We start from the raw sequence: 21710 nt of genomic DNA on the forward strand, positions 1-21710 counted from the left end.
CGTAGTTTGGAGAGCTAAGCCACGACCAGCTCGGGAAGGCCATCCTTGGCTTAGGGCTCGACCTTTCATGCACACACCACCTCAGAGCCCGCCCAAATTGGTTGTCGAGGGTGTCTCGAGGATTGATATCCTTCTGGATGACAAGAGGGAGGCCCCAATAGCTCCAGCAGTTTTCGTTGGCTTGACTCCATGCTCTTAGCAGACCACTGATCGCGTTCAGCTTGTCGCTATCATAGCTCAATTCCCTCTTGCTGTACTGCTCTATGATCTCCCCAATTCCATCTGGAGAATGGATATCTGCTAAGGGATACGAAGGCCCTTCGACCGTTCTATTCTCCCAGCAGAATGCATGTTTCAGTGGGACGGTGATTGACTCAAGGCCTAGCATGTCGGAGCATTCAAAGTAGGCCTGTCTGTCGGAAAACACCAGTTGCCGCCTGTTAACAAAGTCAATATGCCAATAGACCATAGATAGTAGAAATCTACAAGACCAGAAGTCATGACAAGTTTAGCCACGTACCGTGAAAGATATGCCTCCTGTAATGTCCACCCACGACTCCTCCACACAGAAGACAGGTCTGGTTTTGGGTCTCCTTCAATCATTACATATAATTTTCCGTTGATTCTCAATTGGGGTTGTTTAGCCCGATGGTTCCGGCCCACGCCACAAAGACCGTCTTGTGGACCATTTCCGGCCATGGCGAAAATGGTCAGCTCGGCTCTGTTATAGATGATGTCCATGTTCCTGATTTGATCCGCCTTGTGGCTGTGATCCTTGTGACGGATGCAACATCGATCAACCCAAAGATATTTTCGTCCCAGAGCGAGGACTATTCTGATTGCATCGTCAATCACGGGTGGTAGCTTCTTGTCCAAGTGAGTGGCTGTGTCTGCCTTGTTCTTTCTCTTGCACACCCCCTCTTCCTTCTCCTTGCCCTCCCCCTCTTCCTCCTCCTCCTCCTCCTCCTCTTCTTCTTTATCTTCTTCTCCTTCTGTTTTACCCCAGACATAGGATAGCGCTACGTACTCCTTATCTGGAGTCCCCTCAACTAGTCTCCGAGAGTCACAATCGATGAGTTCCAGAGACGGGACTAGACGTTGGGACTGTGGCTGATGGCAATGGAAAGCTTTGCAAATATCCAAACACTCGGCGATGAGGCAGAGATTGACGCCGTTGGGCTCAACAACTTGCGCGAAATCAGTTCCATCGATAGATCCGCCACTGGAACCCAGTAATTGACTATTGTGTTTGAGGTAGCCAATTGCGAATTCACAGGTAGAAACATATTTTGGGATTAAATCGGCGGATAACACACCCACAACGGCGGGTAACATACCCACAACAACGGGCATTATTGTTTCGGATTCCCTCTCGCCTGGCTCGTCTTTGTGGTGACTGTGCATTGGCTGGTAGACCCAATCGCGAGGAAATGCCCATAGGGAAAAAAGATTTTCATTCCCACCTCTGAATCGTATGTTGAGAACCATCTGGCACAATCGACATGATGAGTTGACGTGGTCGCTGATTTTGGCTTCCACGTGTCTTCCCCATCGCCAGAAAGATCCCATGTCGCGTTTTTCCGGATCATTCCAATCGTAGGGTTGGAACAGCTGCTCGAGGTCGATCCGTGAGCAGGCCTCACACAGGACGTCGTCTTCTTCGCTGGCCATGATGCGGTCGTTGGGACAAGCTGGCGGTAACCGAAACTGAACGCAAAGTGGCAACTGCATATGTTTAGTAAACCTAGCCAAAAACGGGGGAATCGGTCACGAACATGGAGTGGTTGTTCAAACGTAGAACCAGCAAGAGCAGTGTGGAGCCAAAGAGGATCGTAATGCTCGTGGAAGCGTGAGTGCAGAGTTGACGAACTGGATGAAGAAGCTCGGAAAGGGATGCGAGGATTTAAGATATCAGCGGCTGGCATTAGGCAACAGGAAGTGGGCGCGTCTTCCGGGGGCTAGAACCCTACGTTAAGTACGACAAGGCTGACATGTGCTGGCACCGCGAAAAGCATCCACCTATCGCAGGCCAGCACCGAAGCGAGGCTGCGCGTTGGCGAATCCCGCTTCACGTGGAAGAAATGCAGATCGATGCAATGCAACGTGGAACTGCTGCCTGCCGGCAAATGCAGCATCAGTTAATTCGGAACCATGTCCATTGGGGCTGACGCAAGGCTTTGTGCTCACTGCAAGCAGATCTTACAGGGGTAAAGCCTCAGGAAGCGCGGCGGCGCAGTGAGGTGAAGCCTTGCTGAATTGCGAGCGAATCACTTCTCTGTGCTGCCTGCCTCCCGAACAGACGGCAGCCAACGAACGAGCAAAAGACCTCAAGATGCCTGCCACGACACCCTCCCGCAGCACAGCCTCCACCTTCCATCTTCCACTCACTCTCCAGCCGCCGCAGCCACTCTCCATCTTCCACTCACTCACTCTCCAGCCACCGCAACCACTCCCACCCCACCAACACCCACCACCCAGCCACCTACCTTACAAACACCTCAACAGCAACCTCATTACTCCACCCCGCCTTCTGCCCGCCCTCTTCCCACGCCCTCGCGACATCAATCTCCAACACATCCCCCCTGACCTCAACACAGTGCCGCGGGACGGGCTGGCCAAACACGAGCGCCAAGAAATCCTCATCGACATCGAATTCCTTCCCTAAATCCCTCACCCACAGGCCGAACGTGCCCAAGGCCTTCAGGCTGGTCCAGACGCGGAGCCGGCGCGACCCCTCGCGCTCGACGTACGCGTCGTAGTTGACGATGGCGGCGGCGCCCGTCATCTTGCCGACGAGGCCGAGCACGCTGACGGCGACGTCGGCGTGGTGGGGCGTCGAGAGCGTGTGGACGGGGCTGGCGGTGAGGATCTCCCACGCCTGGACGGGGAGGTCGAGGTGGATGGGTGCGTTGTTGGTGTTGCTGCCGCGCTTGATGGGCGTCTTGGACGTCTGGCCGGTCGAGTGGGCGCGGACGATGTATTCGCCGTGCTCGGTGCCGGGGAAGTGGTCGAGCGAGAGCAGCTCCGCGAGGCGGCGCTGCGTCGTGTTGAAGACGCCGAGGATGGCGGAGCCGGTGGCGGCGCGGCCGACGTACGTGCTGACCTTGAGCAGGGCCGGGTCGTCGTAGCTGGTGTAGGCGTCGATGGTCTTGCCGATGTTGTGCGGCCGGAGGATGACGGTGGAGCCGCGCGGCGTCTTGGCCGTCATCTGGTTGATGAGTGAGATGTCGTGCTGGCCGGGGACGTCGGTGATGTAGATGGGCCCGCCCGAGATGCAGCGTGCCGCCGCATGGAACGAGGCCCATGGATGAGAAGTTTGGAACATGTCCCAGTCAGGGAGAACGTTGAGGTGTTGCGTTAGCAGGGAGTTGTGGGCGTTGCAGAAGATGTGCCATGGGTGTGACGCTGGCACTTCGGGGAAGAAGTCGTCCGAGTTGCGCACCATTAGCCGCGGTTTGTTGGATGGGAGCTGTGAGTGGAATAGAATTTGAGGCGTCTGCGACATGCAGGAAATGGCCTTTGCGGAGAAGTACCGCAGAATGCTAATGCTCCAGGCATCTTGGTAGGTTCTGATGAGACGCTTCCTGACGTCCGCCTCATCAAGCTCATCAAGGAAGAATTGAGCGTCAGTCTTGACTGAATCGATGCCGGAGGAAGAAAGGAATGAGTAGAAGTCCTGGTATAGCCTAGGTACGTCTTCCTCATCGACCACAAGGAACTTGCCTCCTGACACGCCGTCTTTCTTGAGCACTTCGGCAGTCTTGTAGTTCTGGGCAATCGTCCCTTCCGGCGAGATGCCGCCCCAGTAGCCAAGGATTGCGTGCCAGACGGCGATGTGCGACACATGTTTGTGGCGTTGGCGTATCTCGGCTGTGGTATGGGCAAGGCCATTTGGGAAGCCTTCCTTGTTCGCCTCAAATTCCAGCCAGCCACGTTTGAACTGATCTTGGCCTTCATGATCTAGCGACTGCCAGTTGTCGTCGATGATGAGGGTGGTGATGTTGATATCGTTCTTTTGGAGAGACTCTAGCGCGTCAAAGATGGCCTGCTCGGTGAGGTGCTGCCCCAAACCATTCCACGTGCAATACGTCAGGCCATCATACCACTCTTCCAACCACTGAGCGTGCAGTTCGTTCTTTTCCATAGCTTTGATCTCGGCCTCGATTTCGCCCGCGGCAGCTTCCCACTTCATGACGAGTCTTCGAGCGTGGTACATGGCTGCAGCATTGGCGAGTTCAAAAGACTTGCCAACGGCAACAATGACGGTGGAGTCCTGCTCGTCGGTCCCATCATTGCGGGCACGAATCACGACATTGCCGTTGCCGTCGTGCACAAGCTCGGACAGAACGTCGTTGATACCGCTTACTGCAAGGACGACTAGGTGAGAACCGTCGGTCCGAAGGAAAGAAGCCAGAACAGCTTCCTTGTCTGGATTGAAAACATGGCGGCCTTGACGAGGGGCCAACCAAGGGCTCCAAAGGCGGACAAGAGCGAACCACTTGGTCTGTTCTGTGGGCAGGCCAAGAGTGTGGTTGGCCTTTCCGGACTCACTGCCAAAGGCAGCTGCAACCTTTCCAGTTGCGGTCCAAAGCAGCGTGTCAGAAGTCTGGCTTGCTTCGTGGTCGATGTGCAGATGCGGGCTAATGTTGGTGAGATAGTCAGAGAGGGGGGCCTTGGCGAGCTCATCCGGTTGGTAATGCAGGTGGCCGTCAGAATAGGAGAACTGCTCGTTGGCCCATTTCCAAGGCTCATCTTGGCCAGCGCGGAATGTGACGGTGAAGGAGACGGGGCGGTTGGGTCGTCCGGGCAGCTCGGCAGAGAACCAGGTCCGCCGGCGGGGCACCGAGTCGTCGCGAGTGACGAGCAGCTGACGTGGATTCAGCTAAGTTCGACTGGACGAGTCACGCAAGCATACCAGAGACGGGTCAGGCTCTTCTTCAGGCAGGGCAAGCCTCTCCCATTGGTCATGGGCGGCATGGTTGTGCCACAAGGCGACTTCCCACGTCTTTTGCGAGGAAGGATCTGTTTCGATGAGGGCGGTGAAGCGGACCTAGGCGGGTTACGGGATGAAGCATGGTCTACGGGCCCGGGAGCTTACGGAGCTTTGGTTGGCGGGGACCACCGTGGTCTGACCCAGCGGCGGCGAACAGACGAGACTGGCGTACATTTTGGACGAGGCAGCAGGCACAGCAGACAAAGCGGCAGGAGAGAAATCAATGGGTTGTCAATGGAATTGGATTAGGCTTAATGGCGGAGCTGCAATGCGGGGAAGAGCCGGGCACGAGAACGACACGCAGTGTAGAGGTCAAGAGACGCGCAAATCGAGGGAGTGCTTTTGGACGAGGTAGATGGCGGTTTTGTAGACGAATTGATGGATGGCGGTGAGTTGGCGAGAGGTGGTGGTGAGGTGGGAGCTGCAGCGGTGGGGCCCGGGCTTGGCGGCAATGACATCGATTGCGGAGAAGGAAGGCGCAACCTCCGCAGGGGCCACTCCGGTTCTGCCGCCTGCCACCGCCCGCAGGGCCCGCTGATCTCCATCGCACGCCGCCGCGACTCCAAAAGTTTGTGTCCCACGCGTCAATGGCTGCATCTGCTCTCCTCCACCACGCCGCCCGGCCGCGCGCCTGGGTCTGCCGCCAATGCCTGCTGCGCCAGGCTGGCCCGCGCGTCCCGGTCCGCCCCATCACCCAGGGCCACCTCCGCAAGACCATCGAGGCCGAATGGCAGTGGAAGGAACAGGCCAAAGAGATCAAGGCCGGCCACAAGCAAAGCTTCTTGTCCATGCTTGAAGAGCGCGGCTTCGTCCACCAGATCGCCGGGTATGCCTGGTCTCCACCGCCACTAACATCGACCCGCGCTGACTCTCCCCAGCACCCGCAAAGTCCTCAACAATGTCATGACCGACAAACGCATTGCCGCTTACTGCGGCGTCGATCCCACTGCTGCCTCGTTACACGTCGGCCACCTGCTGCCGTTCATGGTCACCTTCTGGATGTATCTCCATGGCTTCTACGCCGTCACGCTCCTGGGTGGCGCTACCGCAAAGATCGGAGACCCGAGTGGCCGCACTACCGCCCGCGAACATCAAGCATCCGCCACCCGCAAGGCAAACATGGCCCAGATGCACATCCAGCTGAAGAAACTGTGGAACAGTGTCGAGCGCATGGGCCGCAAGCACGGCTACGTGCGCGAGTGGGCGTGGCGGCGGGCCCTGATGAACAACAACGAGTGGTTGAACAAGCTAGATGTTGTCGAGTTTCTCAGGGTCATGGGCCCCGCTATGAGGCTTGGCCCCATGCTGAGCCGTGATACCGTCAAGAAGCGCCAGGAATCCGGTGACGGCATGTCCTTTGCCGAGTTCTCCTACCCCGTCCTACAGGCCTGGGATTGGTGGCATCTCTTCAGCAGCCCAAATGGCGTCCAGCTGCAGATTGGCGGACAGGATCAGTTCGGCAACATCGTCGCCGGCATTGACGCCATAAACCACATCAGACACAACAACAATGACCCTGTGATCGGTCCAAAAATTTACGACCCGAAGAAACCCGCCCAGGATTACCTAAAAGCCCCTTACGGCCTCACCGTCCCCCTTCTGACAACCTCGTCCGGGGAAAAGTTCGGCAAGAGCGCAGGCAACGCTGTCTGGCTTAGCCCGGAAATGACTTCCAGCTTTGACTTGTATGGCGTGAGTGCTCACTACTTCGACCCCCAACACGATCCTGAAGGCTGATGAGCACAATCTAGTTCTGGGTCGGAACTTCCGATGCTGACGTCGAACGCTACCTGAAACTGTTCACCTTCCTGCCCCTACCTACCATCAGCAAAGTTGTCGAGGAACACAAGCTTGATCCGAGCAAGCGCATCGCCCAGCATCTCCTTGCCCGCGAGTTCCTCGACTTGGTCCACGGTTCTGAAGTGGCCGAGAGAACAGCAGCGCAGCACCAGTCTCTGTTAGGCAGGCCGTCTCAACCCACAGATGCGTCCAACGAAACCTCGGATGCGTTTGATCTGGAAGACAGCCGGGGCAAGCCCCTGCGTGCTAGCGACCCGAGATATTTCGCCAATGCAGCCAGCGGCAACAAGTTCGCTTCTAAGGTAACCGCCGAGAACGCTCCCTTCCTCGGCACGTTCCTGCCTAGATCGCTGGTCTACGACTGTAGCTTCCCCAAGATCCTTTATGCCGCTGGTCTTGTTGCATCTAAAAGCGAGGGTTGGCGTCTCGTCTCGAACCAGGGTGCCTATGTTGCTGGAAAGCCCTCCCAGGTCGCCGCCATGGGCGACTCGCTGAAGTGGACTCCGATCAAGTACCACGAATCCGGCATTCCGGAGAAGTTCATCTTCGACGAGAACCAACTGATGCTCAGGATTGGCAAGTGGAAGATCAAAATCATCACCATCATTCCGGACGAGGAGTTCGCTGCCAAGGGTCTCACTTGCCCAGGTTGGAATGCTGAAGAAGGCCGACCGGAGAAAGAAGGCAAAGGTTCCAAGGAAGATGAAATATGAGAAATGCGCTGTGGATGTGGTATGAAATCTCGGCTCGCTGGTGTACGATAGGCGTGAGACAAAAGCGCATAGAATTCGGCTGCAATTTGGCACTTGTAAATGCGATTATATCCCGCACCGGAGGTTTTACATTCGAGCTTCGGAAGAATGATATCATGGCCTGTTTTTACCTGGCTCACCTTGGATAGGCATTCGTCACTCGGGGCTTGGCTATGGCGGAGAACGAAGACTTGTCGCCTCAGGTGAAGTAGACTACCGCTTTTGAAGATGCATAAATTCTCGATTTCGATGTCGGGAGGTAGTGGGTCTCAAGGTGACTGACGGGTTTGATGTTCGTCTTGGCGAGGATGTTTGCGCACAGAGGGAAAGGAACTACAGTGATTAGGGCAACAAAAAGAGGGCATAGTCATCTACTTCCTATGCCAAAGCCTTCGCCTGGTGGGACAGCAACACCAAGACCTCCACTACTGAGCGGCGACCGAGCAGCAGCAGCGCTGCAAGCTACGCGGATCTCGACCACGAACTAGGCAGTGCAGGGCGTGCTGCCACCGTCTGTCGCTGCATGCCCCCCGGCTGCTTCCCCCACGAGCCAGACAGACCGCCAACAAGTGGTCAAGAATAGCAACAAAACCAGCGCGAACAAGACCATCTGCAACCCAAGCAATTGGAAGCGGCCGCTGCCGTCGATCGGCGGCTGCAACATGTCGAGCCGGGGAGAAGATGGCACGTTCCCCGACGAATGGTAGGCGGATGCTGGCGGGTGGCGGCGGCATGACGCATTCCAAATACGTCGGCCACTGTAGCGGCCCGGGCGGGTTACACGTATGCGGGGTTAGAGCACCTCGCGGACGGGTGAGTAGGTGGGATGTGACGAGGCTGGAATTTTGGCATTTATAGATATGGAGAGTGAGGGGTCGCGCTGACGTGACGTGCATGATCTTGATCAGGTGTGCTACTGCGGGAACAGCCTTGTCCGCTGATGGGCATGCTGTGGGACGTGACGATGGGAGTGCGGAGAATACAATGCCGTCACCATGCGGCCACGGGCCCGATGGTGCGTCGGTTTGCCGACGGCCATCTGGAGGCGGAGTTCGAGCGAGGAGCGGGCCCAGCCAGCCACTGCCGGTGCTTACTATCAAATGCCAAGATGAGGCTTAGACCGGTTCCATTTTTAACTTTGCCGTGGTTGCTGTGCAAATGGGCGGCATGTCGGCCAAAATGAATGGCGCAGGAGGTGGTAATGACGGAGTGGATGGATAGGAGAATTGAGTCAAAAGAAATGCATGTGGATGGGAGGCTGCACGAGACGAAGCTGTTTTGCAGACGGTTACGTCAGCGGACCGATCTCCATCTCAACTGATGCTGGGTCTTGGGTGAAGTTCGCTCGAGTGGCAGTCGACGCAGGCCATTCTAAGCTTCCACGTAACGGTCTTATAACATTCAGGTGCAGATTAGCAGGCGGGTTCGGCGGCGGGCGTGCTAAATTTAGGCGCCAACTAAGCTGACAAAAACGGAAGCGACCAATGGCGCCACACTCGCCAACACCGATCCAGGCCCGCCCTCCACTCACATTCACCTCCACCACCCGAGTCTCGGCCCGGCACCGACTCTGTCGCCAGCACTTTCTCCTGTGGAAGCCTTGCGACGCCGGCAACGTCAAGCTTCTTCACGCAGGCCGGGAACCCTCGCAGCGGGCGGTTGCAGCAGCCCCGCACCGAGCAACGTCGACCCTTGCGGCTTGACAAGGCTCCCGCCCACCACCCACGCACAACATCGCAATCCTCCACGAATTGCAACACCGCGCCCGCCCCCTCCGCCGAGCTCGCGCTTGTACCTTTTCCGGCGGATGGAGCCAGGCGTTTTGTCCCAACGTGGCACCCCCCTCGGCCCCCACGATGCGGCCCACTGCTGCGCGCACGAAGGATTGAAGGTTCCCACACCCCTGCGCAGCCTCAGCACTTGCATTCGCCGGCGGTCAAGCCTGAGCATGCGCTTGCAGCAGCGTGCCGTCTGACATGCGTCGGCTAGGCGCAAACCGGCCACGCCACCACCGCCCTCCAGTGAGCATTACGATGCAGTCCAACACGCTCGGTACGCGGTTGCGCCTGTGTTCTGGCACGCCGCATGGGGGGACCCGGCAGCCCCGACGCGGCACTGCAAGAAGGCTGAGCAGCCGCGTGCCATGTGCTCGTTAAGAAAACCCATATCCCAACTACCGGGTTGTTTGCACCCACCTGCCCCCGCTTCTGAGCTGTCACCCGCCAATTCATGTAGCCGTCTGTTTCCCTCTTTCCCCGTCGCGCGCCTTCCCGTCCGGTTTGCGCCCTCCACCCTGCGCAGCCATGAGACGATTTGTTGCGACCCTCGCCGCCCTGGGCCTGGCAACCCGCAGCCTCGCCGCCACCCATACCGTCTCTGTTGGCGCCGGCAGTGGCCACAACTTCACCCCCAACACCACCATCGCCGAGGTTGGCGACATCGTCATCTTCGACTTCTACCCGACAAACCACTCGGTGATCAGAGGCGAATACAGCAACAACACTTCGTTATGCGGTCCCGCCGGCTGCAACCCGTGCGTGCCGTGGGAACTCTACCACACCGATGAAGCTGACCAAGGCTTCTTCTCCGGGAACCACAAGATCAGCTCTTTCACAAATGTAAGCGCCATTTCTCCCATCATCCACCGGTGCGGCTGAAGAGACCGGGGGCCTTGTCGTTCGAGAATAAAGCCATTGTCTGGGGCTGCAATTACAAGCAGTCGAAAATGTTTCGGACGATCAGCTCCTCTTACATTCGCACGGACCTCGACTCTGTTGAGACATCACGGCTACCTTCCAAAACCTCCTGATGCCATTCAGACGAGAAAACCATCAACAAATTACTAATTCGTCGACAGAGGGAGACGTGGAATCTCACAATCAACAACACCGACCCTATTTGGTTCTACTGTGATGCGATAGACTCATGTTCGCCGAACGGCATGGTGGGCGTCATAAACCCAGTACGTCTTCTTGAAAGCAATCCCTCTCGTGCCACTCTCTGACATGATGCAGCAAAATGGATCTTCCTTCAGCCACCAGCACACCGAAGCCATGGACGCCGTGTACCAGTTGGCGCCTGGCCAGTCTTGGCCCGCAGAAGGAGGAGGATCTTCGTCATCGTCATCGTCCAGTTCCGGGGGCCACAGCAGCCTTTCGGGCGGCGCCATTGCCGGAATCGTCGTCGGCTCCGTTGCATTCGTCGTCATGGCGGCTGCGCTGTTCTTCTTCGTCGGCCGCAGCAGGGCGTACGGCAAGTTCTTCAAGCACGCGCAGTCTCAGCCGCCCGTTTCGGAAATCGGCGACCATGGCAGCCAACCCGGCGGCCTTGGTGGATCGGTGCCACCGTGGTCGGACCACACGCCGTCGCGCTACGGCAGCCCACCGCCCACGATGCCAGGCAGCCCGCCGCTGGGGACGGAGAAGCCCCCGAACCAGGCGCGATGGAGCGACAGCACCGCTTTCACGAATGTGAACAACAACCAGCCGCGATACAGCTCGCCGCCCCCGCAAGAGCACATGACGTTTGTGGGGTACAATCGGCAGACGGGCGCTCCCGAGTTCACCCCCGAGCTACCTGGCGATCACGAGATCCACCAGGTGGGCAGTCCGGATGCGATGAGGAGGGAGGATGCGCGCGTCATCGGAGGCAGCCCGATTGAGATGGATGCGGAAAACGAGGCGAGAAGAAAACACGGTGGACTATGAGAGCGCAGCTGATATGGAGATTGCGCGGGACGATAAGATGGAGGCGTTGTGATTTCACAGTTTTGGAGGAAAACACGGCACCGGCGACACTCGCTAATGCCCCATGGACTCGTCTGCTGGAAACAGGGCAGACTGGAGACATGGAAGCTATTGTTAATTTCTCAATATACCCTTCGCTCTGCGGACTTTTCCGACGAATTCAGCAGCCGTGGCTATTCCGCCACGTCTGGACTTCGAAATTGCCAGCGGTTGGACAGGATTCTCGAGAGAGACGGGGCTCACAAGTGTTGAAGTATGCCAATATTCCGCAGGCGATAGCCGACGGTGCTTAGTTATCGGACTATTGGCACAGGGTGCCTTATCATCCCAAAAGGGCAGGTCTGCCTTACCAAGCGTCGCGTGACGGACCACGCCACAGCTACATGGTAAGCCCAACTTCCTTCTTCACCCCAACAATGTCTTCTATGCTTTCTACGATGCTTCCGCCAAGGTCTTCCGTCAGGTGCAAGCCGACGCAAGCGCTGCGCAAGACAGTCCCGCAATGCTTGGCTCTCTGGATGCCAAGGATGACGCCTTAGATGCGCTGGAATCACTCGGCCTGCTCACCTGCCCGATAAGCATTCTGGGCCGAGACTTGTTGGCAAAGCAAATCTGACACGGCCTGCTTGTATCGGAACATGGCCGATACTGCGCATTATCTCAACACTGCGGGCTCGTCGAAAAGTGACTTGCTTTGTCCCACGGTGGATCGGCCGCCTCTTGTACCACAATCCGTCAGGATGCTCCGAGGCAGAGCTGAGAAGGAGATTACGCGTCATCTGGCTCCATCCGTCAGATCTGCGATCTCCACGCTGAGAATATATATCTATGCTTCCTCTTGTCTCGCGCATGAGCAGGTCCTGACGTCTGACTGATCCCGCGCGTTGGGCGCCTCAACCACTTAGGTCACAACGTCCCAAATCTTGCCGCCTTATCCCCCATCCGGATCGAAAAAAGTCCCTCTCGCTCTTGCCGCCTTCCCGTTCGAGCTAACCAGGCACGCAGCGAGCGGCCACGGCTAGCCGCTGCAGTGCGTTTTGCCATCTGTCGACGCTGCGGTCTTCCCATTGTGGCGCACGCCTCGGGCGCAGCTACTCAGGCCTGCGCTGGACGGAAAAGGCAACCCATCGGCGCATTACAAGGAGCAGTACCTGCGCATCTGCCCTTGGCTTTCCTTGAGCCGTCATGTCATTTGATCCACCGCGGCTTGGACGGCCTTGGCTTTGTGTCCTCAACGCCTGACTTTCCTGACGTCCGTTCCATCACGACAGACACGCGTGCAGGGACCGCGGGCCAAGCCAATACTGTCATGCAGTCCGACACTTTGTCTCTTTCCCAGAAGGACCATCGCGCGCGCCAAGCGTAGTACGGGGGACGTACACCAAGGTGCCCCATCTACGCGACATGGGGAGAGATGAGGAAGAAGTAAAAAAAAAACGCTCGGATGGAGGTATAAAAGCCGGCACAGAAGCCCACCGAGAGAGAGAAGCATCAGTTCCCAGCAGCAAACCCAGCTCTCAGGATCTCCTCGACCCAACGGACCGCGACCAGCCCATCATCCCCCACCAATCTTCAATCCCCCCCTCCTCCTTTTCACCACCATGAAAGCCTCCCTCCTCCTCACCCTCCAGGCCGCCCTGGCCGCCGTGGTCCTCGCCGCTCCCACCACCCCGAACCGGCACCAGCGCCGCGACACCAAAGACTTCGACATCGTGACCGCGCCCTCCGTCGACGTCGCGGCCCTGCTCGCCTCGATCGACCTGCACGCCGACATGGACGACGTCAAGTCGACCTACAACAACACGCAGTTCGCCGGCTTCTCCGGCGCCCTCACCCAGGCAGAAGCCGACTTTTTGGCGGCCGAGAGCGACGTGCTATCCGTCGAGCCGGTCGTCGAGATACACGCGCTGGCCACCCGCGGCAGCGCCCCGTGGGGCCTCCAGCGCATCTCGCAGACGGCCAAGGTGTCGGGGAGCGCGAGCGCGAGGACGTTTACGTATACGTATGATGATGCGGCGCTTGGGAGCGGCGTCGATGTGTATGTTGTTGATACGGGGATTTATACGGCGCATAGCGAGTTTGGCGGTAGGGCGAAGACGGGCTGGAGTTATTATAGCCCGAGTACGGATGGGAATGGGCACGGTATGTTTTTTTTTTTTTTTCTGAGATCTCTGTTTTTCTCTGCTTTCGTTGTTGCGGGGGCGCGTTTTGGGTCTGCAATGGGCCGGGGCTAACTGCATCAAGGAACTCACTGCGCCGGAACCATTGCCGGATCGACCGTCGGCGTTGCCTCGAAGGCCAACTTGATCGCCGTCAAGGTGCTCGACAGCACCGGTTCCGGCACCTCCACCGGCGTAAGTCTTCTCCTCCCCCTCCTCCTCCCCCCCAGCAGGATGCGGCAGCCCCCGAAGGGTAGAAACCGTCGGTACTGACTTTCCCATCAACCGCACCAGCTCATCTCCGGCCTCGACTACGTCGCCTCGACCCACGCCACGCGCAAGAGCGCCAGCAACTTCATCGCGTCCGTCGCCTCCATGTCCCTCGGCTTCGAGAGCCGCTCGACCGCCGTCGAGACCGCCGTCCGCAACCTCGCCGCCGCCGGCGTGCACACCGTCGTACGCATCATCCCCTCCCTTCCCTCCAACCACCCCCTCCCTCCCCCCACCACACCACGATCCCGCTAACCCGCTAACCCAACCACAGGTCGCCGCCGGCAACTCCGCCACCAACGCCTGCAACTCCTCGCCCGCCGCCCTCGGCGGCACCGGCTCGTCCACCGTCCTCGGCATCGGCGCGAGCAACATCAACGACGCCGTGTCGTCGTTCTCCAACACCGGGCCGTGCGTCGACGTCTTCGCGCCCGGCGAGGCCGTCATCTCCGCCAGCAATACCGGTGCGAGCGCGTACCAGAGCCTGAGTGGCACGAGCATGGCGACCCCGCATGTTGCTGGCCTCGTCGCGTATTTTGCTGTCGGCCAGACGAGTCTGAGGCAGAGTCCGAGCGGGATGAAGAGTTTCGTGAAGAGTGGAGCGATCTCGGGGGTGTTGACGAGGAATTCGGCGTATGTGTCGGGGGGGAATTTGGTGTTGGCTAATAATGGTGCGTAAGCGGTTCGAGTAGTTTGAGCGGGGGAAGGGGGGAGGGGAGGGGAGGGGAGGAGATATCGGAATGGGTTGGAAGGGTGGAGGGGAAGAGGTGGCCCTGGGTTGTTGTGGTGGGTAGGTAGGGGTTTTTCTGATATGGTTTGCTTTTTTTTTCTTTTCCCTCCTCGTTTTGCCCTCTCGGCTGTCTCTGCCTGTTTTGACGAGATGGAATCGGACTGTTACGATTGGGTTTGCGTTTAGAGCTTGGTTTGGGAAAGAAGTAGAGAAGAGGAGAAATGATCATGTTAAGTTGCCCCGGGGGGAATTCTCTCCGGGTAGGAAAAAATTGAACACCACCGTTGCGGAATGTTGTGCTGATGATGCCACATGTCGAGAGACTACACTGCACAGTGATTTATACGCGTCACCATTGAGTGGTTTGCAATTCAAGCAGAGGTTCAAATTGAATGCAGAACGGCCGGAAGACGACGCCTAGGGTATGACATCGTTGATTACTTCATTCATAATAAGACCAATGCGCTGATTAGGAATGTCTTGTTCCTTGAGCCATTCAGTCAAGTCCTTCAAAAATGCATGCCACTGGGTCTCCAAGTAAAGGAGCTCGAGGGTCGTTTTGGAGAGGGGCCATGGTCCCAATGAGCGCTCAGGAGCTAATGAGGCTGTGCTAAGAGCTGGAAACTCCTGGTCAAGCGTGTCCGGATCGACGATTTTCGTTCGCACCTCTGAAGGACGAGGCACATTTGCCCGCCGATCCTTTACCTTTGTAATGACCCAGATCTTGCCGTCTGCCTTGAATGATAGTGGTGGTGTCTGTCCTTGCATGTTCCTTTTCTTCCACTTCTTCAGGTCGCCGTTTCTCGCGCTGTATGTTTTCTTGTCCAGGTTGCGGAGTTCGAATGCGCGTGCTTCCCAGGCCATGCCAGGATGCATTAGGTGCTTAATCTCGTAGACGTCACAATGCGTCAAGCTCTTGACGTGTCTGGTAGTGGTACATCCAAACGTGCCCTGGGTAACGAACAGAAAAAGCTGTCGTAGGGAGGGATGATTAAGTAGCCAAGACATGGTTCCGCTTTGTAGTCGGGGTCCGGATACAAGACAGTATTGATATCAGCAGCCCTACGTATGGTTTAGTCTATCTTCTATCTCCGTATATTGCGTATACTGCCTACTTACTCTTCCCACTCCTTGAGATTGTCGTCGTCTTCGTACACATCAAGGTGTTCGGCATGCAGAATGAACTCATTGGAGGATGTCTCTCCGCGCTGCCTCCGCTGATACATGGGTCGGACGCGAAGAGTATGCTTGACAAGGGCAAGAGGCAGCATAGATCGAGATGCCATGGTGACTTCCACGCATTGGACACTTTTTCTGGTAGTCTTTGCCTTCCTGTAGACTTTTTCGGCGCTGATCAAAGTCTTCAGAGATCTCCATTCTTTCTTACGCCCTGCACCTTCTTTCCAGCATGAAACGTCGTGACGGCCTATCTTCCGCATATCCTCGTCGAAGATGGTTCCATTATCAGATGATGTTGAAGTTCCTTCCATAAGAGCATTTGGCCGATACACTTTTCCAGCAAGCGGATGCTCTTGTCCTTGGAAGTGTTGTGGTTCACGGACTATTGCCACTGGTGGTTTGTGGACTCTTGCCACTGGTAGTTTACGGACTCTTGCCACTGCGAGATCGCGCAAATTTTGCTGTTGCTCTTCCGATACGAAGAGGTCAAGTAACTCATCCTCGGAAGAGCTTCGCGGCCCGAAGGGATGGCGGAAATGGTTGTCAAGTAACTCATCCTCGAAGAGGTCGCGGAAATGGTTGTCAAGTATCTCATCCTTGGAAGAACTTCGCGGCCCGAAGAGGTGGCGGGTATGGTTAGCAGTCCTGCGACGAGCCTGGTGAAGAGGTATTTTGAGGACAGGAGGACCACCTGGCCCTGTTTCAGACTTGAACATACGAAAGGCTAACCAAACTTTTCAGTATCCATATGACCATTGATAAGGCCTTAGTTATTTCATCATTTCCATCAGGGACGAGGGACGTACATTCCATTTGCAGAGAATGTTGGCTTGATGGTAGGCTTGATGATGCGTGCGGTTGTTGATGTTCAGCAATCGCACACTTCGCAGACAAATTCGGATACCTTGGTTGGCACAGATGAGGAAAGGTGTGGAGCTGCGGTTGAATAGTGGTAATGAGGGGAGCAAGGCTGAGGTCCTGGTCTTATAAGCGTATAACTGAGGCCACCAATCAGGGTTATTTCAATACCCCTCGTGCGGGGGGCTATTCCGTTGCACAACTAAGTTGAGGCCGCCAATCAAAAGATTAGAGGCGCTCTCGTTGAGTCATTCGTATGATAAGCTGAACATGACATCATTGTTACCTTTCATAATGCCTGATATTCCCTTGCCCAAATTGAGAAATCCGACTAAAAAACACGCAACCTGCGCCGAAAACATCGCCATGCTTCTCATGTACAGTCGCAACACAGCGTCATCTACTCGTCTTACGTCACTGGACTTTGACAGCTATACACTAGCGAGAATTCAGCTTTTAGTACCCTAGGGCCTTATGGAGTTGAAACCTCTGGAAAAAGGAAAACGGAGAGAATGATTCATTATTTCATACTGGGGAAGGGAATCTTGCTAGACGATTGAAAGAGGGATCTCGGGACAATCTGGAGATCATGCTCTTGGAAACGACCCTTGTAACAGCTTACAAAAGACCATCAGAACTTGAGTAGGAGCGAGCAGTGTCGAAGCGCCAAAACCTAAGAGAAACGCAAATCTCCTAACAATGTGCAAAAACAATCGAGACATCAAGAAGCCAGCTCACGAAAATCTTCCTTTTTGGCTGGTGCATGTCGCTTGGCATGCCGATCAAGGTTGTCTTTTCGGTTGGTCGTGTAGTCACATCCCTCAGCTTGGCAGGCGAACTTAACGTTCCCATGGATCGTATCCACGTGGCGTTGTAAAGTCTTCTTGTCCCGACAAGATTTTCCGCATTCCTCAACTTCACATGGGAGGAATCCGTGCTGCTTGTGTTGGTGATAGCTATGTTTCCATTAGTACCACTCCTCAGGAACAGAAACGTGGTATCTCACCCAAGAAGCCGCTGCGTCAGAAAAAGTTCTTGACAGGGCTCGCAGCGGAAAGGACACGATTCGCGAGGAAACTGCGGAAGAGGTTTGCGGACCTGCTCCTGTTGTAAAATAGGAGTAGGATATAGTGGAAGCCTGTCGGAAGATGTTGCTGGAATACCATGCGAGGGTGTGAAAATCTTCGTGGCTGGGGTACTTGAAGCGGATCGTGAATCACAATTGGTCGGAAAAAAGCTCCATTCACTCTCCAAGGGGGTCTCATCTTGAACCTCATCCCGTTTTACAGAGACGGTATGCTTCGCAGGAAGGTCTATTTCACCGTTTCCGGTGCTCGACCTTGAAGTCAGCTCCGTCTCCTCATGCAACCCAATAGCAAATAGATTTGGCTCTACAGTGAGCGAGTCTCTTTGTAAAGGGGGAGGGAGCAAAAACAAGTAGGACCACCCTGGCTCAGGTGAAGGCGATCTTCGGTACGGCTCGGGCTCCCATGTCGTTAGTTGATGATCGTCATGGCTCGCCGAGATTGCGGGGGCGCGAAGGTGTTGGCCCCTCGCGCAGCCACAACCTGGCTAGGGAAAGAGATCTAATCGCGTTAGCTTGTAAGTCGGAACACCGGTTTGTAAATTTGCGTATTGAAGGGTGAAACCTACGGAACCAGAAGCGTCGAGAAGCGGCTGCGGACCTTTTTGGAACGGAAAGAAAGTGGAGTCGTTCGACTCCGCGGGGAAGGTACTGAGACGGAAAAGCAAGGCTCGAATGCGCGGGAATCCTTATACCTACACGTCATACCCCTTGCCCAGCCTTCCAATCTCATGATTGGTGGCCTCTGCATGCTGATGATTGGCGGCCTCCGCATGCTGATAATTGGTGGCCTCTACCTGATGATTGGCGGCCTCGATAAAACGGTCACGTGAAGCGTAGCTGCAGTATCACCATGCAATTATGAAACTGATTGTCAGCCACATGAGCCAGGACGACAATTAAGGCCGACAGCGACGCAATCAAGACGTTGAGGCCACGTCGCTCAGCCAATCGTCAACACCTGCTCGGAAAGCTAATGTCTGCAGCCGCTACCCTAAGCAGGAGATCGACACGACTCGGCCAGCATGTTGTTGTACACAGAAACCGTTTCGAGGGACGAGCGGGCAACTCCAGGAAATCGAGCCTTGAGTGGCTGGAGGATTCTTCAATTGAGGCCCTTCTTCTGAGCCTATGGTCGTTCGGCCGCGATAGAGATACTTAATAATGCCCGCGCACACAACGATAGACAAGACAATGCACCCGGCATCTCCCCCCAAATCAACTACACAATTCCTTCCTCCCTCCTCCAAGCATGACTTGCTCGCACGCTCGAAGCAAAACTGATCAGACCCCCGCCTCCGCCACCAACGGCCACGGAGGCTCCACCGCGCAGCAGCAGCAGCAACCCAACGCAGCGGCTCGGGACGGAGGACTCACCCAACACGCGCTCGAAACCAACCATCAGCAACACGTGCGTGCCGGACAGCTCGCTCCGATGGAGCGCTGGCTCCACGAGAAGCGTTGAGGTACCGCCACGATACTCTTGTCATCCGGCAATCTCACCCACCGCCGCTCCACCACTTGCACCTGGGTCGGCTCCATGGAAGAAGAAGGGCAGGGAGGTCCGTCGATGAGTTGGGGCCGTGGGAGTCTCATGGTTGGATACGGAGGTCCCGGTATGCTTCGGGTAGGGACGCTCTTCTGCAGTTCCTTGTTTCGATGTGGCTTTCGCTCCTCCGGTGAAAGCTCTGTAGATAGATAGCAGCGTCGAGTCTCGATAGACGGTGGTGCCCACTCAACACGCATTTCCCCCTTCTCACGACAGATACTTGGAGCGAGCCCGTGACCGTTGAGATCTTCGGTCTAAACCAATCAACTTGAGAAGGTCCCAGACGAACACACTTGAGCACGGAAAGAGCAAGACGAAACATCATCTCTCTCAGAAGAAAACAAATTCTTTTTTGACCACCGTGACAGTCTCCTAATAACTCCATTACCGAACGATGCGTCTTGGAAGAAGAAACCACTGCCAGCCGCACCATCCACGACGACAGCAACGACGTAAACAACACACATACCTAACGACTGGTTTACTTTTTCATGCCCCCAAAAACCCCCGAGCGGCCGTCTATATACAACAACGTTGCTTATGCCTTGTTCTTTTCGAGCCTTCTCCTCTTCGACCGCAGCTTCTCGGCCTGCTCGTCTTTCTTCTTGTTGCTGTACGTCATCTTCTCCAGCAGCTTCCTCTTGCTCCGCGACATCATCATCTTCTGCCGCTCCAGCTCCTCGTCCTCGGCCTTGTCCTTCTTCGCCTTGCGTTTCCGCGCGTCGCCCTTCTTCTTGTCCGCCTCGTTCGCGGCGTACGGCTTGCCCTTGGCCTCGGCCTCGAGCTCGCGCTGGTGCTGGATGCGCGCCGCTTCCTCCTCGTCCATGTCCGACTCGAGTTCCTCGGCGTCCTCCTCATTCTCTTCGTCTTCTTCATCCTCCTCATCGGATTCGTCCTCGGAACCGGCGACGTCCATACCTTCGCCTGCCTCGACCTCGTCGGGCAGATCCAGGAGCTTGCTCTCCTTGCTGGACTTCTTCTTGGGCGCCGCCTCTTCCTCCTCGGCTTCGGAATCGTCCTCCTCCTCGGCTTCTTCGGCCTCGCCCTCGCGCTCCTGCTCCTCGAGGGGCTTGGTGGGGTCGTACTCGCCCTTCTTGGGCTTGACCCAGGGGCTGAGATGGGGCGGCAGTGTTGCGCCAGGGGCGTAGAGATCGGGTCTCAGGAGCCTGCCCTGGTTGATGCAGTCCCACACCCACTGCGGCTGGACGTAAGTACGGCCGGGGACACGGGTGCCGGGTCTTAGTCTTTGCGTGCCGTTCGCCTCGGCGCCGTTGATCTCAGACTCGGGAAGGGTGGGGACGGGAATGTTCGGGCGGTCGACGATCTGGTGGGTGATGGCGGGATCGGACTCGTTGGTGGTGTAGGCTCCGTCGCCAAGGACAGCATCCCAGCCCACGCGCTTGCAGCCGAACGACTTCAGGATGAACTCGAGAGGTTCGCGCGGCGTCTCGCGAGAAAGATAGACGGTGAATTTGTCGAACAGTGTGGCGGCCTCGTCGCTGCTAGCTTGAGGCTGAGGGAGCACATCGGCATCCTCGCCGGTGGCTTCGAACTTGTCGATGGCGTCGGTGGGCTTGTCCGCCTCGTCGACCTCGTCGGCATCCTGCATCTCCGCGTCCGGCTCGGAAAGCTTAGCGACCTTGTCGGCAGCCGCCTGAGCAGCCTCGGACACCTTTGCGTTGCCGTTGGCAGCCGGAGCCGCCTCGATTGCGGGTTGCTCTCCAAGGGCCTTGCCCTGGAGGGTGAAGGCACCCAGCTCTCCTCCCTGTTCGTCACTCTCCTTGCTGAACTTGGGCGGGTAGTTGAGGCCGACAGTGTTGTACAGGCGGAAGTTGACGAAGCCGAGAAGGGTGGTGTAGAACTCGACGAATGTGCCCATGATGCGGAAATCGACGTCGTTGGTGACGCGCTGGACGAACTTGTAGGGAACAAGCCACAGAATGTCCTGGCCCTGAATGGTGGCTTGGTAGTAGATACCCTTGATGGAGAGGAAAGACTTCTTGAGCGAATGCGAGATGATGAGGTAGTGCTCGAATTCGAGCGTCAGGCGCTTGCAAAGGGCGATGGTCTTGGCGGGAACGGCGACGGTGGAGGGCAGGTTGGCGAAGAGGAACAGCATGGACAGGCAGTCGTCGAGATCACGCAGGGCATCGACGAAGGTGGGGTAGCGCTCCTTGATAACGTGGTCCAGGGTCATGCGCGGCGTCAGGTTCTTCTCCAGACGGGCGGCATCGCCGACCTCACCACGGCCGAGAGCGCGGCTGATCTTCTTGGCCAGGGCCTTGTGGTCGCGGAACTTGGCGAGCAGCGGCTCATGGAGCAGGTATTGGATGTCCCTGGTGTAGTAGAAGGTGGTGGAGTGCGAGGCGCTCTTGTTCGCCTTCTTCTTGTTGCGCGGCTCGCGAGGGTAGATGCCCTTGAAGATGCATAGGCGGCGGAAGTCGGGCAGCGAGATTTGCAGCTTGCGGACGGCCTGGGTGCGGGTGATGTAGTTCTTGGCGGCGCCGGACTGGCCCTTCTTTTCCTTGCGTTTCGTCATGGCTGCGCTTACCGGAGTCTCTGCATTTCGCGGCGAGTCAGTATGAGGTGA

The 21710-nt window shown here is 56.7% G+C and overlaps 6 protein-coding genes across 6 annotated transcripts; 4 read left to right on the plus strand and 2 right to left on the minus strand.

Moving 5' to 3' along the window:
- Positions 1-2482: 2482 nt before the first annotated feature.
- On the minus strand, positions 2483-4913 carry SLS55_009692 (uncharacterized protein; the record flags this gene model as incomplete). Its single annotated transcript, XM_066781087.1, has 2 exons — positions 2483-4640; positions 4906-4913. 2 exons carry the CDS (start codon positions 4911-4913, stop codon positions 2483-2485), a joined length of 2166 nt encoding a protein of 721 aa, XP_066629033.1.
- Positions 4914-5821: 908 nt separating this feature from the next.
- MSY1_1 (tyrosyl-tRNA synthetase) lies at positions 5822-6730 on the plus strand (the record flags this gene model as incomplete). The annotated part of the gene is made up of 2 exons (XM_066781088.1): positions 5822-5828; positions 5883-6730. 2 exons carry the CDS (start codon positions 5822-5824, stop codon positions 6728-6730), a joined length of 855 nt encoding a protein of 284 aa, XP_066629034.1.
- Positions 6731-6763: 33 nt separating this feature from the next.
- On the plus strand, positions 6764-7506 carry MSY1_2 (tyrosyl-tRNA synthetase; the record flags this gene model as incomplete). Its single annotated transcript, XM_066781089.1, has 2 exons — positions 6764-6771; positions 6822-7506. The coding sequence occupies 2 exons, from the start codon at positions 6764-6766 to the stop codon at positions 7504-7506; spliced, it is 693 nt and encodes a 230-aa protein (XP_066629035.1).
- Positions 7507-9848: 2342 nt separating this feature from the next.
- SLS55_009695 (uncharacterized protein) lies at positions 9849-11252 on the plus strand (the record flags this gene model as incomplete). The annotated part of the gene is made up of 2 exons (XM_066781090.1): positions 9849-10163; positions 10560-11252. 2 exons carry the CDS (start codon positions 9849-9851, stop codon positions 11250-11252), a joined length of 1008 nt encoding a protein of 335 aa, XP_066629036.1.
- Positions 11253-13424: 2172 nt separating this feature from the next.
- Positions 13425-14399, plus strand: SUB8 (serine protease; the record flags this gene model as incomplete). The annotated part of the gene is made up of 2 exons (XM_066781091.1): positions 13425-13433; positions 13995-14399. 2 exons carry the CDS (start codon positions 13425-13427, stop codon positions 14397-14399), a joined length of 414 nt encoding a protein of 137 aa, XP_066629037.1.
- A 5259-nt stretch (positions 14400-19658) lies between these two features.
- NOP7 (mRNA-binding ribosome synthesis protein nop7) lies at positions 19659-21659 on the minus strand (the record flags this gene model as incomplete). The annotated part of the gene is made up of 1 exon (XM_066781092.1): positions 19659-21659. The coding sequence occupies one exon, from the start codon at positions 21657-21659 to the stop codon at positions 19659-19661; it is 2001 nt and encodes a 666-aa protein (XP_066629038.1).
- Positions 21660-21710: the final 51 nt, after the last annotated feature.

The sequence above is a fragment of the Diplodia seriata genome, assembly GCF_021436955.1.
Source record: "Diplodia seriata strain FDS-637 chromosome Unknown scaffold_10, whole genome shotgun sequence".
In the NCBI taxonomy this organism is placed as follows: domain Eukaryota; kingdom Fungi; phylum Ascomycota; class Dothideomycetes; order Botryosphaeriales; family Botryosphaeriaceae; genus Diplodia; species Diplodia seriata.